Source organism: Anopheles merus, chromosome 3R (genome assembly GCF_017562075.2).
Source record: "Anopheles merus strain MAF chromosome 3R, AmerM5.1, whole genome shotgun sequence".
Classification (NCBI taxonomy): Eukaryota; Metazoa; Arthropoda; class Insecta; order Diptera; family Culicidae; genus Anopheles; species Anopheles merus.
In genome coordinates this window covers 49,813,931-49,830,542 of record NC_054084.1, presented here as the reverse complement: position 1 = coordinate 49,830,542, position 16,612 = coordinate 49,813,931, and the positions used below count along the sequence as shown (strand labels likewise).

At 39.7% G+C, this 16,612-nt stretch overlaps 1 protein-coding gene across 1 annotated transcript in view; it reads left to right on the top strand.

The window, feature by feature from the left end:
- LOC121595762 (roundabout homolog 2-like) overlaps nucleotides 1-13,626 on the top strand; it is a 30,466-nt gene extending 16,840 nt beyond the window's left edge. Inside the window, exons 4-14 of the mRNA XM_041919965.1 lie at nucleotides 6,475-6,628; nucleotides 6,946-7,076; nucleotides 7,157-7,297; nucleotides 8,234-8,365; nucleotides 8,473-9,404; nucleotides 9,477-9,599; nucleotides 9,670-9,904; nucleotides 9,979-10,074; nucleotides 10,135-10,542; nucleotides 10,628-10,817; nucleotides 10,919-13,626. Of these exons, the coding sequence (XP_041775899.1) occupies nucleotides 6,475-6,628; nucleotides 6,946-7,076; nucleotides 7,157-7,297; nucleotides 8,234-8,365; nucleotides 8,473-9,404; nucleotides 9,477-9,599; nucleotides 9,670-9,904; nucleotides 9,979-10,074; nucleotides 10,135-10,542; nucleotides 10,628-10,817; nucleotides 10,919-11,954 (3,578 nt within the window). The 3' untranslated portion in view covers nucleotides 11,955-13,626. The remainder of the gene's footprint in view (nucleotides 1-6,474; nucleotides 6,629-6,945; nucleotides 7,077-7,156; nucleotides 7,298-8,233; nucleotides 8,366-8,472; nucleotides 9,405-9,476; nucleotides 9,600-9,669; nucleotides 9,905-9,978; nucleotides 10,075-10,134; nucleotides 10,543-10,627; nucleotides 10,818-10,918) is intronic.
- The last annotated feature ends 2,986 nt before the right edge of the window (nucleotides 13,627-16,612 follow it).

Sequence of the window (16,612 nt, the reverse complement as noted above, 5' to 3'; positions counted from 1 at the left end):
AATCTCCATACAAATCTCCATTGAATTAGGCTACCAAAATCAGAGCTAAAGACCCACCTGTAGTCTATTTAGGCACCTTGGTGTGAACGCAAAAATATTGGACACTTGTTTCTGGTGGAAGGGGAAAGATTCGTGAAGAAAGACATGCCGTGCCTGAGCGTATCTAATAACATATTCTAGAAAAGGTTTTACAGATAAGTATGTTTTAGCAATTTTTAAAACTAGTTATTATTACTTTTTGAAAGTTTTAGTAATTTTATGAGAATAATTATCAACAATTAATCCATTTTTTTTCCTCCCACCACCCACTTCACCATTGATGTTCTCTTAGACCGCTACAAAGTCGCCCGCAGCCGTCTGCTTGTAAAGTTTGGTCGTGAGTTCGTAAGGTAGTTTAGGATCCTAAATAAGGATTGGCTGAATTAGTAATGTGGTATTTACATGTTTTAGATAAGTATATGTAATGCCGGAAGAATATGTAGAAGGGGTATTGTGGTGGGCCCATTGCAATTGAACATGATATTCGTCTGCGCTTTCTTCTAATATTTACGGGCGCCTTTGTAGCGATCAAAGAGAACATCGATGGTGAAGGGGGTGGTGGAAGGAAAACAATATCAGGCTAGGATTACATTCCTTAACTATGTATGTAACAGCTGCAAATATGTAGATTCTGCTAGAAAATTGTTGTTGAGGTGTTTGTGTGGCTTTTGTTTGATCGGATCAGTTTTGAGCCATTATTCATTAAATAGATAACGTTCATGGCCATTCTAAAAACTAACAAAACAATTTGTTTACATATTTTGAATAGTATTTTCAAAACAATCACTATATGCAAAGATTTATTTTTATTTTTGGTATGTAAAAAAATAAATTTGGAAATTATTCGTACAAAACTACGAAAACCTTCAAACAAGTTATAAAAAACAATTTTTAAATATCGTTCAAAAATATTTTTCTGCAAAACCTTTCTAGAATATTCTTCTTCTTCTTTTTTATTTATATTTATATTTATTTATATAACCACTTGTGGGGTTGACTTTCAGTGACTTTTTTGGATCACCCCCATAGCAGGATAGACAGTCCTACGTATAGCGGCACGGTCTATTTGGGGCTTGAATCCATGACGGGCATGTTGTTAAGTCGTGTGAGGTGACGACTGTACCATGAGACCGGCTTTTTTTCGTAATAAGTCGTGTAAAAATGTTTTTGAAAAATAAAAAAAAATTAAAAGATGTAAAATAGTATTCTGCACAACCCATACATTAACTGTTTTTATCTATCTCTTAAGGATTTTCTACAAATCACGAAACTGTGCTGTACTTAACAGTTATATAAACTAAGTATATATGGTGTTATGGCCTTTCTATTAACCGTCTTGTGTACGGCTAAATAACTTTACGTAATCGCACAACCGCCTACCCGGGTAGGCCATACATTTTGTATGGAACAATGATGATTTTCGTGATTAAAAGAGTATAGCTTTTGAAATTCTTGTAAGCTTTGAATGAAAACTGTCTTAAAGGTTCATAATAATGTTTTATAACATATCGTAGTGAAATTAAAATTTTAAAAATCCTATCATGATTTTTTTCAATCAAAAATATGTTCTAACTCCACCACCATAACTGGCCAGTCCGCATGTTTTAAGTGGATGATTAGTCTTTTACTAAGCTTTACTTACGTTGCTTTCAAAAGTTATATACATTTTTCAATTGTTTTGCTTGTTATATAAAAATATATTTTAACGATCTATAAAATATGCTCATCATGTTTTATTAAAAACCGGCTCCGACCGGCTCCAGACAACTTCGGAACCTCCTCCACTCCAACCCAACGGAGCCCGCTCCGCACCCATGGCTCCGAAGCTGACTCCACTCCAGCTGCTCCGGAACCGGCTCCGCACCAACGACTCCGCACTCACGGCTCCGGAGCCGTTACAGATTACCCAAAAAAATCATTTTCAATAAAGTTTCAATCGGGAAGATCCATAATTAGCTGAGTAAATAATGTTGAAAGGATTCTATAAAAAAATCGATAAGTGAACATTGTGCAACAATCACACAATCTCATCGGGTATTAGCTTTGGGTACATCGGGTACACTTGCGAGAAGATAGATTAGTTTTTTAGGCTATCATACAATATTAGGCTCTATTGAAACGTTAGTCCAGACCCGTTGGTCCGGAGTCATTGATTCGTCGCCGGCTTCGGAGCTGTTGGTGCGGATTCGGCTCCGGAGCTGTTGATGTGGATCGGGCTCTGGAGCCGTGGGTGCAGAGCCGACATCGGAGCCATTGGTGCGCTCCAAAAGACCCATCCCTATTCGGCAGTAACACCACCGACAAACCGACATGACACTGGCGTTACAAAAGTGTCCCACACGAAAGTACTGTCATTTACCAATGAGGCGAACACTTCTGTCAAAGTAAGCTCTGTTCCCTGCTGCTTCGATGTAAACAACTTTTCTAAATACAAATGGCAAAGGAAGTGTGAGGCAAGATTTTGTGAGAATTATTGGACAAAACACCCAGGAAAATCATTTTATAAGTTTCCAAATCAGTGCAAAAGATGTGAGAAGTACATAAAACAATACGTATTGGAATTTGCGAAGAAAAACAAAAAGGGGGTTTAGCAGTTTCTTCTCTGTGTCAGTGTAGTAAGCGAATCATTATAGAGATGGCGCTAGTGTTTAACGTATTTTCATTTGAAATAAGGAGACAACTTTTGAAGCTCATTTTGTTCGAAGTGTCACGTCGGTTTGTCGGTGGTAACACTATGACAAAAGTATGAATGTGTTTGTTAACTTTGAGCCAATTCTATTTCGTTTGCTTGTATTGGTTGGTATCATTTTAAAAGAGATGGTTTCAGTGTTAATTTCAAAATATTGTTACACTGTAATACAACATTTGTAAGAAAAGAAAAGGACATAAGCATCCTCTCAAAACATGCGGCAAGGCCGGTTGGGGTGTTGAAGTTACAGCACATTTTTTATTGAAAAAAATATTGATGGGAGTTTTAAAATTCTAATTTTACAGCGATATGTTATAAAACATTATTGTTTACAATTTTCATTCAAATCCAACAAGTAATTCAAAAGATATACGCTTTTAACCACGAAAAACATAATTCTTCCATACAAAATGTATGGCCAACACGGGTAGGCGGTTGTACATGTGAAGGATATATAAACTCAAATAATTAAAAAAAAATATTTAAACATTTTTGATATTTTTTATTTTTTGCACATCGGTAGAAAACATCTTTTCTGAAGCATTTTTAAAATTTCAAATGAAGTTGATACGATTTTTTAATCCAAAGTTGCGATACTTACCCGGGTAGGCGGTTGTACACATGACGGTTAATATGAAAGTATGTAATAAAAATTGTTCTTATACAGGAACCAGTGAATATTTCATTGTTTTGAGTCCAAAATAAACAACATTTTACAGTAAATTTTACAGTTTTTTATTTACTTTTATGATTTATGTAAGTTGATAAATGATATGATTTTACTCATTACTTTTGTCTTGGATAATTGAAATAAAATCATAATGACCCTACGGATACGAACACACTAACATCTTTGTCACTGGTAATAACAGCTCAGTAATAATCATAACTCTCGTTAAAGCGAAAGACATTGATTGAAACCTTAGACAGGTGGGTTTAACAAACTTGATTGACTTCCTGATTGATACTTACAGTTTGACGTTTATCATTGCTTCTATTTTTACTACATTTCACTTTCACTCGTTGAAATTTAATTTGCACTTCTCTTAGGCAATAGATTCTATTTATGCTCTTTACACCGCATTTGCGTAGTGTATTTACATATACAACACAACAGAAGAATAGAAGATATAGAAAGGGAATATACCCTGAGACATGATGTTGTATGAACATCAGATGTGGAAAGTTGATGAAAGTATCATCAGACATCTCATTCTTAAGAGATACATACGTTTCCTTAAATAAAACCTTAATAGTACTAGGTAGTTGATATATGCCATCAGCTGTTCATATATTTTAAACGTACAACGTTTTTTGTATACGTACAACAACATATTTTTTTTCTGCAGTCACTTGGGGGTAAATTGCAAAACTAGCATATTAATGGCTTATTATGTATATGGTCGTTTCGTTCATTGCCAGTGAACTTACACTATAGCGCACTTACAGCAGGCTTGCAGGAAAGTATGACAACACAGAAATAGCTGCACATTTTCATATGAGAGTTTTCGTATTGCAAAAGCAATCTTGTATCGTTTGATAGAATGCGGAAAAGAAAGCGCATCCAAGAGTGAGAGCGCAGAAATAATGGTCGTGGGAAGATTTCAACGGATAAAAATGAGAAAGAATATTTATTTGAGTCCGTGTCATAAATAAACGGGTCACCTTCCAGAAAAGCTGGTCAGCATAAGAATGCAATTTTGCTTGTGTTTTTAGCGTTGCGCTGCTGACACCGGGTTTTGGTTCGTTGAATCCCAATGTTCAGACTATGTGCCGAGATGCAGAACGTAACGATGAAAAGCAAAGAATAAAACTATGCAAAAGGTTATTAAAATATTTGGATTTTTTTACCTACAATGTCACATTAAAACAGACCAATCTCAGTTACATCCACGGGGCGCTACCGTGGTACAGTCGTCCACTGGCACGATTTGACAACGTGTCCGTCGTGGGTTCCAGTCTCCTATGGACCCATCTCTCCGTAGTAAGGACTTGATTGAATACTCGACTACGGATTGTATTTACTAAATAATACTCGAAGGCACGAATAGATCGGTTGTACTGTGCGCGTCTTCATGGGTCGTTACGTCAAATAGACAATGCAAAAAAAAAGTTTTATATTTATTTCATTCGAAATATCATTTTTTTCTCAGGAAGTATTAGGAATGAATTTGAAATAAGGACACACAAAATATGTATATCTACCTATGTCTAGAGGATTTCTACGTGTTTGGACCATCAATGGTTTTCTAATTACCACATAGGAAGTGTACCCGTTTTAACTCAATGCAATATTAAATTATCCTTAGTAGGTTAAACCTTCATTTGTGACTTTTGTACGGTTCAGATTTTAACTAATATCGGAATGCCGGATAATCGTGCTTGACTACGGAACATAAGAATTAATTTGTGACTTTACATTTGGTCATAAAGCTCATACCTACATACACTCCATTTAAACACTTCCATAAACATTGTCCCATTTGCTTTGCCTTTAAGCTATCTATTAGTGTAATAGCTTTTTTCTCCCGCTTGGTAACATCCTCGGGGTTGGCTAATCCAATTTGAACAATCCATTCTCACTGCATCGAGAGGATTACGATATTTGACAAATGATTTCGTTGATCCTGCTATCCCTCTTGATTTTTCGTTGCTGAGCGCACATCTTGGACTGCCAAGCTTGTACAGAGCGTCACCAGAAGCGTCCCGACATGATAGTGAGGGACTGTATCATCTCTCAACCTATCATGCTGATCTGGATAGAATCTATGGTTTCATATTTTATTCTGCAACACTCCTATCGGCTCAACCAAAAACCGTTGCTAATTCGCCACGTATTAATCTTGTGTTCGAATTTTTAACTGGGGACGCAGTTTAGCGGAAACAACGTCACGCGCAGATTCTAGCTAACCTTACCATTACCGTGTCGGCCGCATGGACATAGTTCCTGTCCTTCGGTATTACTTTTTGCGATAGGATTACAGCGAATATAAGATTCGGTAGCGTAAAGTTTTGCAAGTCACGTTCCGTGAAATGTAATCGACACCCCACAACGTGCGTTTGTATTTACGTGTCGTTCGTTCTTATGTACAAACCGGGCTAGGAGATATATGCAGTATCGAGCATTACTTGGAGTGTAGTGGAAAGGACTTGGTTCGCAAATCGAAACAGATACATTAGAGGAGGTTTTGGTATTGCGAACGTAGCTTGTGACATTATTTACTTGATACGGAATTCGCCAATAACCCGCATCGTGGTTTCGGTAAAAGTTCGTTGCTGTTCGTTGTCCCATCGCGCATGAGCTCGCAAGCTGGCATCTTTGGTGTTCTTTCGTGTTTGGAAACTTGTTTTTAATACCTGGTCCTTATCATCGAGTGAGATTAGTGCATGGGGTATTTGGTGTGGATTATAACTTTTGCTTCCATCTTATTCCTACTTATTCTAATAGTAAAGGGCTTAAATTATCCAGTAAAGGTATTTCATCAATGGGGTAACAAACCAAAAAGTACGTTCGGTAACAAACCAAAAAGTACGTCATCCGTCACGTCCAGTCGACGTGCATATCAGTATTTGCTCGAGTGTAAATCCAAAGTACAATTTGGGATTTTCTGGATCGTTTGATATTCCGTATGAAGAAAAGTAAATAATATTTTTTGCAACTACATTTAAACATAAAGTTAGAGGCGGATGCTCTTGCGTTTACGGAAATAATCCTGTATATTCCATCATTTGATGTTTAATTTCAGTACTACGAGAAGAGTTTCGCCTGGAACCACAAAATACTCGGGTGGCACAGGGTGAAACGGTACTGCTAGAATGCGGACCACCGAGGGGCTCACCGGAACCAACCGTTTTCTGGCGCAAAAATGGACAAACTTTAGATCTCACCAACTCGAAACGGTAAGTCATATGGTAACGGGTAGGACTGCTTTTTCCTCCCCCAAATACATTCCACATTATTTATTAACTTTGCCACTAGTAACAACATTCGGTAGTTTGGTCATTTTATTTGCGTTGCCAAACTTTCAGCTAGCGATCGTTTTGGTATGAATAATGAAGGTAATGATACTTATCAACACTTCCGGTCCTGCCAAACGGGTCTGTGAACTTTAGTTTTCAGACCAGCAAAAGTTAATCCTTCGCATTCCGACATCTCGTTTTTCATCAATTAAACCCTGCATTGCATTGTAACCGGTCGAATAAATTACTACTTTCAGTATCCGGATCGTGGACGGTGGCAATCTGGCCATACAAGATGCTCGCCAATCAGACGACGGTCGTTATCAGTGTGTGGCAAAGAATATAGTAGGTGTGCGCGAATCCACTGTTGCCTTTCTGCGAGTTCACGGTAAGTGCTGGGAGTTCCAGTGTCGGAGGCCCTATTCGGGCTGTTTGGATCACGCTTGATGGTGGTAAATATTTTTACAGTGAAACCGTTTCTAATACGTGGACCACAGGACCAGACGGTCATTGCCGGTAGCTCTGTTGTGTTTCAATGTCGAGTCGGAGGAGAACCGTTGCCAGATGTTCTGTGGCGGAGGTCAGCTTCCGGAGGCAACATGCCACTCGGTACGTATTGAAGCGCATTTCATGGTAATCGGAAGCGAAAAACGGAAACCAGCAAGGAAGCTGGAAATCGGACGTGCGAAACAGTGAATGGAGCAATAATGGGATAGCGTAGTGTTTTATGTGTTGTCATTAGTCGTATTATTATTAGCTTGTTTATCATGGAACAAACACCGTTTGGTCAGCAGTACCACCAGAACTAGGAAAATGACTACGTGTGTGTGTGTGTGTGTGTGTGTGTGTGTGTGTGTGTGTGTGTGTGTGTGTGTGTGACTTTTATCCCTTAAAAGGGTTGTGCGGTTTGTGGCTCATAAATTCGTGGACCAGGATAAAGTTGTCACGTGCGAACTGCTGTAAGCAATTGTAGATCGGGGAGTCCCAGTGAACCGTACGATGTTGTACGTCTTCCTGATACAATCGGGACGGTTCGAAATAAATTAATTACCAATACTACGTATGCTACGTCTCTGGTGTGTTATCTGTTGACGCGTGCTAAGCGCATGGCCAAGAGTGATGTAGAGTTTGTGAACAAAGCAGTAAGCATAAATTCGAGGGTTGAAATAAATATTTAAAACAACTATAATATCGCAACTTTTGTACAATAATTGAAGAGAATAACAACTTTTTATCTACAGTTGGAAAGTCAAATTTAAGAGAACTGATTTCTTGTTACCTTCCCAGAAAATTTTATCTTCCAAGAACGGAAACTGCAGCAAGGAGCAGTCTTGCATATTGTGCTCCCTGAAGCGACGGGCTTAAAACCCGGATAAAGCTATCTTATGTAGCATAAATCACATTGTAATTTCTATTAATAGGAGGCTCTTGTATAAATCGGAATATGTTGTACTTGATAGCAAGCAATATACGCCTCGCCGAAGATAAACTACTCTCACTAACACACATGTCTGCTCTCCATCCACATGTTGTTTCTCCCAATAGAGCGAGTACGAGTGCTTGAAGACAGAAGTTTACGAATAGATGACATCGCAATCGAAGATATGGGCGAATACAGCTGCGAGGCGGACAATGCTGTCGGATCCATCACCGCATCCGGTACATTGGTGGTGCATTGTAAGTCAAGATATGTTCAGTTGCATCGTTAATTCATTCGACCACAATCAAAGTACTTTCGGTCTCGTTCCGATATTCATTTCTGTTTCATTCCACCTGCCCTGCAGCACCTCCGAGTTTCCTGGTGCGCCCGAAAAATGTACTCATCGAACCGACTTCGGAAGCATTGTTCGAATGTCAGGCTACTGGACACCCACACCCGACGCTATTCTGGTCGGTGGAAGGCAACCGCACACTCCTGTTACCGGGTAGCCGGATGGACAACCTAGAGGTAACGCAAAACGCGGACGGTACCAGTGTGCTTTCCATAGCACAAGTTGGCCGCATGGACAACGGGAAAGTGATCGTGTGCAGTGCCGTAAATAGTGTCGGCAGTGTAAGCACGCGTGTTGTGTTGAGTGTAAATCTTCAAGATGATCGACCACCACCATTAATTCTGCAAGGCCCCTGCAATCAAACGTTGCCTATTAAGTCGGTTGCCATCCTGCCATGTAAAGCTAGCGGAATTCCGCCACCAGTGATCTCGTGGTACAAAGATGGAATACCGGTGCTAGCCTCGGAAAAGATAAATATCACTGAATCGGGCACGCTGACTATAGCAGATTTGAGCAAAATTGATGACAGCGGGTTGTATACGTGTGTCGCTAGCAGTAAGTCGGGCAAAACTACATGGAGCGCACTGCTGCGAATCGATGTGCCAACCAATCCGAATATAAAATTCTACCGTGCACCAGAAATATCTACGTACCCCGGTCCACCTGGCAAAGCGCAGGTAACGGATATTACCGAAAGTTCCGTCACTGTCGCATGGGTAAGAAGCAGCCAAATTGGAGCGTCAAGTTTGATCGGCTATACCGTGGAGCTGTTTGGCCGTAACCAAACGGAAGGGTGGCTTCAGGTTGCAAATCGTATCCAAGACAATACCTACACACAAACTGGACTAAGTGCAGGAGTAACGTATTACTTCGTAGTTCGTGCTGAAAATTCACACGGCCTTTCATTGCCAAGTCCTCTATCGGAACCTATTCTGCTTGGATCGGTAAGCCATTAATGCTGCAGGTCTTTTTATTTCCATTTTATAAAACTGTCTTACTTTGAATAAACTTTGCAGAGCGATAACTTTGGCATGGGAATTGATATGAGTGAGGCAAGAGCTAGTTTACTCTCAGGAGACGTTGTGGAGCTCGTTAATGCGACTGCTATCGATTCCACTTCAATGAAGCTGGTTTGGGAGGTAAGATGTACCCGTTTAAATACGTCAACAATGAAAATATTGTGAATATTTCTCTTTTTCTAATTTCTAGATTATCAATGGAAAGTATGTGGAAGGTTTTTATATATACTCGCGAAACCTTAACACAAATCGTTCGGTTAGTATACAGTCATACAAAATGATGACTGTCTTGAATGCCGGTGCCTCGTCATGTTCCGTTTCTGGACTTGAGCAATATACAGAGTACGAGTTTTTTATAGTGCCATTTTACAAATCAGTTGAAGGCAAACCATCAAACTATCAGATAGCAAGAACTCTTGAAGATGGTATGTTTAAACTTTTTTTTAATTAACTTTGTGTTGTAACAAGTATGAACTTTACCATTATTAATTGATTACAGCTCCCTCAGCACCACCGTTTGGCATGGAAGCGCTGTTGCTAAATTCCTCTGCAGTGTACCTGAAATGGAAACCTCCTACAGCATCTGCACAAAATGGTAATATTTCATGCTTTCCAGCATCTGTCAGTACTTACAGAACTGGTTTATCTTTTCCAGGAATTCTGCGCACTTACAACATTATCGTACGAGGAGTTGACTTACGAACAAACTACTCGAAGGTTCTTAGCAATGTCACGATTGAGGCTACCTCATCGACACTGTTGCTTGCCAACCTGACCGAAGGTGTTACGTACACGGTTAGTGTAGCAGCCGCTACTTCTGCTGGTATGGGACCGTTCAGCAATCCTGCAACCCTGCGGCTCGACCCAATCACTAAGCAGCTAGATCAAACATCCCATCGATATCCCATCAATCATAATAACATGGATGACATCCTTACACAGCCCTGGTTTATCGCGGTGCTGGGCTGTATACTGGTACTTATGATGCTTTCGTTCGGTGCAATGGTGTTTGTAAAGCGTAAACATATGATGATGAAACAGTCGGCGCTTACATCTTTACGCGGTAAGTTTCGAGAGGGAATAGTGTACTCAAAGGCTCTTCGATGAATCCAATAATAACAAGTATCTCGCCGCCAATGTATTTTCAGCTCACGCCGCAGGAGGTGTTGTAAAGATACCGCGAAATGATAGCCTTTGGATGGATCCATCCAGCATGGTGTGGGGCCATCAATCGACGGGAAGAGGTAAAGACCATATTCAAGATTACGCTCCGGTAGGTACCAGTTCTATGCTTCCCTTAGAGCAGCAACATACGATGCTACATCACAATCGTACTCGGTAAGACTTCATTTATTGGTTGGAGTTCAAACTCAACAGCGGCCATGGCTATTTCCGCGTCCGAAATTGTAACTATGACATTTACCTATTTTTACATACAGCTATGTCGAGTACACAGACTATCCCAGCGATTACGCTGAGGTGTCGTCCTTCAATCCCCCGACATCCGATGGAATGAACCATCTCTCGGCGCAGCTAAACGGCAGCAGAGCTCCGAGCGAGTACAGTTCGGGAGGTACGCGATCGCCAGCACCTTATGCCACAACCACCCTGATTGGAAATGTGAGATTTATTACTGCCCCGGGGAGTGTAACTGGTAATGATAGTCACCTGCATCACCTGCTGCCATCAGCGGCAGCTGCAAGTCAAATGTATTACAATGGCGATACCTATTCAGGCGGTTCGATGACACGGACATCGTCGGATCATGAAAGTACGGGCTATGTTCGGAACGCTTGCTCGGAGTCATATTTGAATCCAAATGAGAAAATCAATATCACCGAGAATAAACTGGCGTCTCATACAATGTCCATGCTGGCAGCGAGCAATGCATCCGCGGGCGGGGGTTATCATCACCTTGTGCCAAGTCAGAATGGAAGTTCGAATGGGCAGAGCAGTGCAGCCAGTAGTGCGTGTAGCGCAAGCAGTGGAAGTAGTAACAGCAGCAACGGAAACGATGGCGTTCGAATCAACGACTCCACTCCCCCGATGTCTAACAAAACGCAAGGCACGAGAGTACCGCGAAATGGCTCCAGTAGTAATCGTTTTAAACTCTCCCGTACACCGTTCGTAAGTAGTTTGCGGACCGCATTGAAGCAGGAGTCAACGTCCGGTGAACATGCTAATCAGCCAGCACTGCATCAAGAGCAGCGGAAGAAAATGTCCTCGCTTAACAATTTGGTACAGAAACAACAGCTTTATATTAAGGTGGGCGAAACGGGAGTGCCGGGCTGCACAAACAGTTGGAACCCCTCCACTGTTAGTGCAATGGCTATGGCAAACCTGTACCAAAACACCAGCGTCACGATGCCATCCGGAGCCTCGAATGGTGATCCGAATGTGGTTATCTACCTGCCGACCGGAAACCGCAGCGTCATTAGCTATCATGCCGGTTCGGACTTTGGAAATGATGTTTGAAGCTGGTGGTAGGGCGGTTATTTATAATAATTTATTCTAAACTGCAATTAGCTGCAGGTCCTGGAGAAGAATGCTGACTGACGATAAAGGTAATCTCAATGCCACCGTCTCCATACGTACCAGGGCGTACTGTGAGCGGGTGCCGTTCCTAGTTACTAGATTGTAAGAAGATTCGGTGTTGTACATAATAGTGTAGGATAAACGAATCGGGCGATAAGCACGAGCATCGGTGCGGTGTTTGGCTACGACAACGTTTCGTAGTGTGTCGGATGGCGGAATCAAACCGTAAACAAAACCAAAACAATGTACGAGCAAGACTGATCCATAAGCTTCCAACATACGGGAATAAGGAAACTGAGACGCAAACAGTATGGAGTTACGCTGTAACGTTCATCAGGAATCCGAAACCCTCTCATACCTTCAAACCTTAAAGTACTTCCAATGCACACGCTGTAAATAAATTACCCAGTGACCACCAATTAAAATTCGTTCAACCGCAACGATACATGTTCCGGTAGGCTGAATCTTACTGGCTTCGTTCAATAGACGATGTAAAGCATGAACGCTGGTAGTGAATAAAAAAAAAGATATTTGTGTATTATTCGAAACTGAGATGAGGGAATTAAAACACACACACACACACACACACACACACACACACACACACACACACACACACACACACACACACACATCCATACAAAGTAAAATGAAATGGAACATTTGTTTTCCGTCTGTTACATACGTCTGTTTTGGTCTTTTTCTTACATTTTCGTTACTTTAGAAAGAATAATCTATTCTATTCAAATCCTTTAATAATAAATTAGCCGAATGATGCATATCACGTATTACAGCTAAAGTAAACGAACAAAATTTGCTTTTTTTGTGCTTACACATACAAATGATCTATAATTGGTTCGTGCTAAATAAATTGTTGCGCCAAAATTTTTGTCACTACATTCACGATTACGGGTTAAATAAAGCACAGAAAACAGATGAAGTAAAAGTTTATAATCAAAATTAAAAGTTTTTCAAAAAATGCTTCCTCTGACCTCTCCCAATTTTGTTATTACATTATATTATTATGATCTTCAACAAAACGGCACTAAAACATTGCTACTAAGCTCGATAACTGTAAATAATCAAGCGTATGGAAACCGCCATGTCCTTCCCAATCGTAAACAAAGCAATATTATCCCTCCGAACTATGAAACAAAAGTAACTGCATCCAACCCACGAACTTTTTCTGCATAGGTAGACCAGTAAGGAAGTAAGGAAGTTTCAGCAGTAAAATTTGTTTGCGCGGTGAATCCTAAAATTAATATGTTTAAACCATATGTTTATGATGAGGTATATTAGTTTACTGTCAAGTATTCTCGAAGTTGACTGCAAATAATACTGCTTCATAGTGTCAATTGTAAAACAAATAAAGGAGAAAACAAATTAGGAAGAAAAAAACTGTCGCGCTATAAAACAGAAAGAACTTGCACGGTTTTTGAAATAAATGCGTGTTTCGAACGTACTGTTTTGTAAATAGACGTACCGCTTGTTAATGTAAAGTCGTAGCTAAGCTCATCTAACATGTTACGTGGTACAGGAATTTCAATACCGGTGCGTGGTATTGAATGTGATGTGATTGAGTCAAAGCTGAATAAAAAATACAAATTAATCATTTAGTGTAAACTGTGTCCCTTTTTATGGAAAACTACAAATCATGCAGAGGACAGGCTGCATTCGATGTAAACTAGTAAACATATCTGAAGGATGATGGAGACGCCTTGCTCCTCGTTGTAAGAAGTATGCCCCTAAACATCGCATTAACTTATACATTGTGTTTTGAACATTTGCTGCAACACTGGAAAATGGAAATCTTTACAGGATGTCTTCGAGCTACACCATTATATCAAACGGCGGGGAGCCCACTTATGTCAAATTTCCACGTAGGTCAAATTTTGTCGAACGTAGTTTTGGGTGGTTGGCGGCTTTAGCTGCTAATTTAGTTTTTGAATACATTAAATATGGTTTTCCTGTTACTGCCAAGCAACTGTTTCAATTCCGCATTCTTACTTGCCAGCAGTGTTGTTAATTGTCGACATTTTTTTATGATATTCGCAGTAAGCGGGTGTCAAAATCATTTTTTTATTATGATATTCATGGTTAGCATGACACGACTCTCCAAAAGCGACAATCATTTGTGCAATAACAACCAATGCTTTTGCGATGATATGATTGCAAAAAATGTGGAATGAATGTCATTTGACATTTTTCATGAGACTCCAGAACTGCTTAATCGTGCATTTATCGATACTTAGCCATTAGACCACTTGATATTTTCACTCAGTCAACCAGGAAAATGGTGTTATCTTATAGAAGTATAGAAATTCACACGAAAACACGAAAAAGGACTCATTTTTGATGAAGATCTAGTTCACTTGAGCTACGGCAAAATCAAAAAGTCAAATGATTGTAGCAGAAAAATATCATCGTGTCAAATGATATTTTTTCGGTGATTTTCGAATGAATGCTTGGATCTAAAATGCGATGCTTCAAAAAGTATAATTTTGTAAAATTTTATGTCAACGACTATCACCGTTCGCCACACTGCTTGCCAGTGACATTTAGTGGCAGATGATTTCAGCGGGTCTGATACTTTAAGCACCGACAAACCGACGTGACACTGGCGTTACAAAAGTGTCCCACACGAAAGTACTGTCATTCACCAGTGAGGCGAACACTTCTGTCAAAGTAAACTCTGTTCACTGCTGCTTCGATGTAAACAACTTTTCTAAATACAAATGGCAAAGGAAGTGTGAGGCAAGATTTTGTGAGAATTATTGGACAAAACACCCAGGAAATCATTTTATAAGTTTCCAAATCAATGCAAAAGATGTGAGAAGTACATAAAACAATACGCATACGAATTTGCGAAGAAAAACAAAAAGGGGGTTTAGCAGTTTCTTCTCTGTGTCAGTGTAGTAAGCGAATCATTATAGAGATGGCGCTAGGTTTAACGTATTTTCATTTGAAATAAGGAGACAACTTTTGAAGCTCATTTTGTACGAAGTGTCACGTCGGTTTGTCGGTGCTTTAAGTACAGTTTGTGAAGTGCAGGTTACCCCCGAGATACTTTTATAAGAGGATTCGGAGATACACAGTTTAGCCAGTCATTTCATCAGGTCTAAATGTCGTTTGAAAAGATTCAAATTTCAATCTTCAGTCAGTATCATATCAAATCATTTATTTAGTGGCCAATACACCTAAAGCAAACTTACAACAATATTAGCCATATTTTGGTTGATAATCACGAGTTTCGACTTACGCGGAAATTAGTGATTCGTGGTTTTTCTCGATCAGCGTTAATAGCGTATAACGGGAAAAACTACATATGCTATACTATAGGTAACTACATAAGCATATACTATAGGTATAAATTCGTGTACCTTATTGTTGATCCATTCATATAACGGAGCGAACCTATCCGATACGTTTTCCCATCTCTACTATAGAATATACGACAGCCGCCATGTGCGGGTTGCATAAATTTGGGAGTACAGCCGTAACATGAAAAATGCATTTAATACTGTATACAGGAAAATCTTGACGTACGATCCATTACACAATCGTCAACATACGTACGTGTTAACGCTTTAACCGTCATGTGTACAACTGCCTACCCGGGTAAGTATCGCATCTTTATTCCAAAATAACTTTTGATTAAAAAATCGTCTCGACTTCAAATTTTAAAAATGCCTCAGAAAAGATGTTTTCTACTCATGTGCCAAAAATAAAAAATATCAAAAATGTTTAAATATTTTTTTAAAAATTATTTGAGTTTATATATCCTTCACATGTACCACCGCCTACCCGGGTAGGCCATACATTTAATATGGAAGAATGATGTTTTTCGTGGTTAAAAGCGTATATCTTTTGAATTACTTGTCGGTTTTGAATGAAAATGGTAAACAATAATGTTTTATAACATATCGCTGTAAAATTATAATTTTAAAACTCCCATCTATATTTTTTTCAATCAAAAATGTGCTGTAACTTCAACACCCCAACCGGCCTTGCCGCATGTTTTGAGAGGATGCTTATGTCTTTTTCCTTTCTTACAAATGTTGTATTACAGTGTAACAATATTTTGAAATTAACGTTGGAACCATCTCTTTTAAAATGATACCAACCACTACAAGCAAACAAAATAGAATTGGCTGATAGTTAATACACACATTCATACTTTTGTCATAGTGTTACTGCCGAATAGGGATGGGTGTTTTGGAGCGCACCAATGGCTCCGATGTCGGCTCTGCACCCACGGCTCCAGAGCCCGATCCACATCAACAGCTCCGGAGCCGAATCCGCACCAACAGCTCCGAAGCCGGCTCCGTACCAACAGCCCCGGAGCCGGCGACGAATCAATGGACCAACGGGTCTGGACTAACGTGACAATAGAGCCTAATATTGTATGATAGCCTAAAAAACTAATCTATCTTCTCGCAAGCGTACCCGATGTACCCAAAGCTAATACCCGATGAGATTGTGTGATTGTTGCACAATGTTCACTTATCGATTTTTTTTATAGAATCCTTTCAACATTATATACTCAGCTAATTATGGATCTTCCCGATTGAAACTTTATTGAAAATGATTTTTTGGGG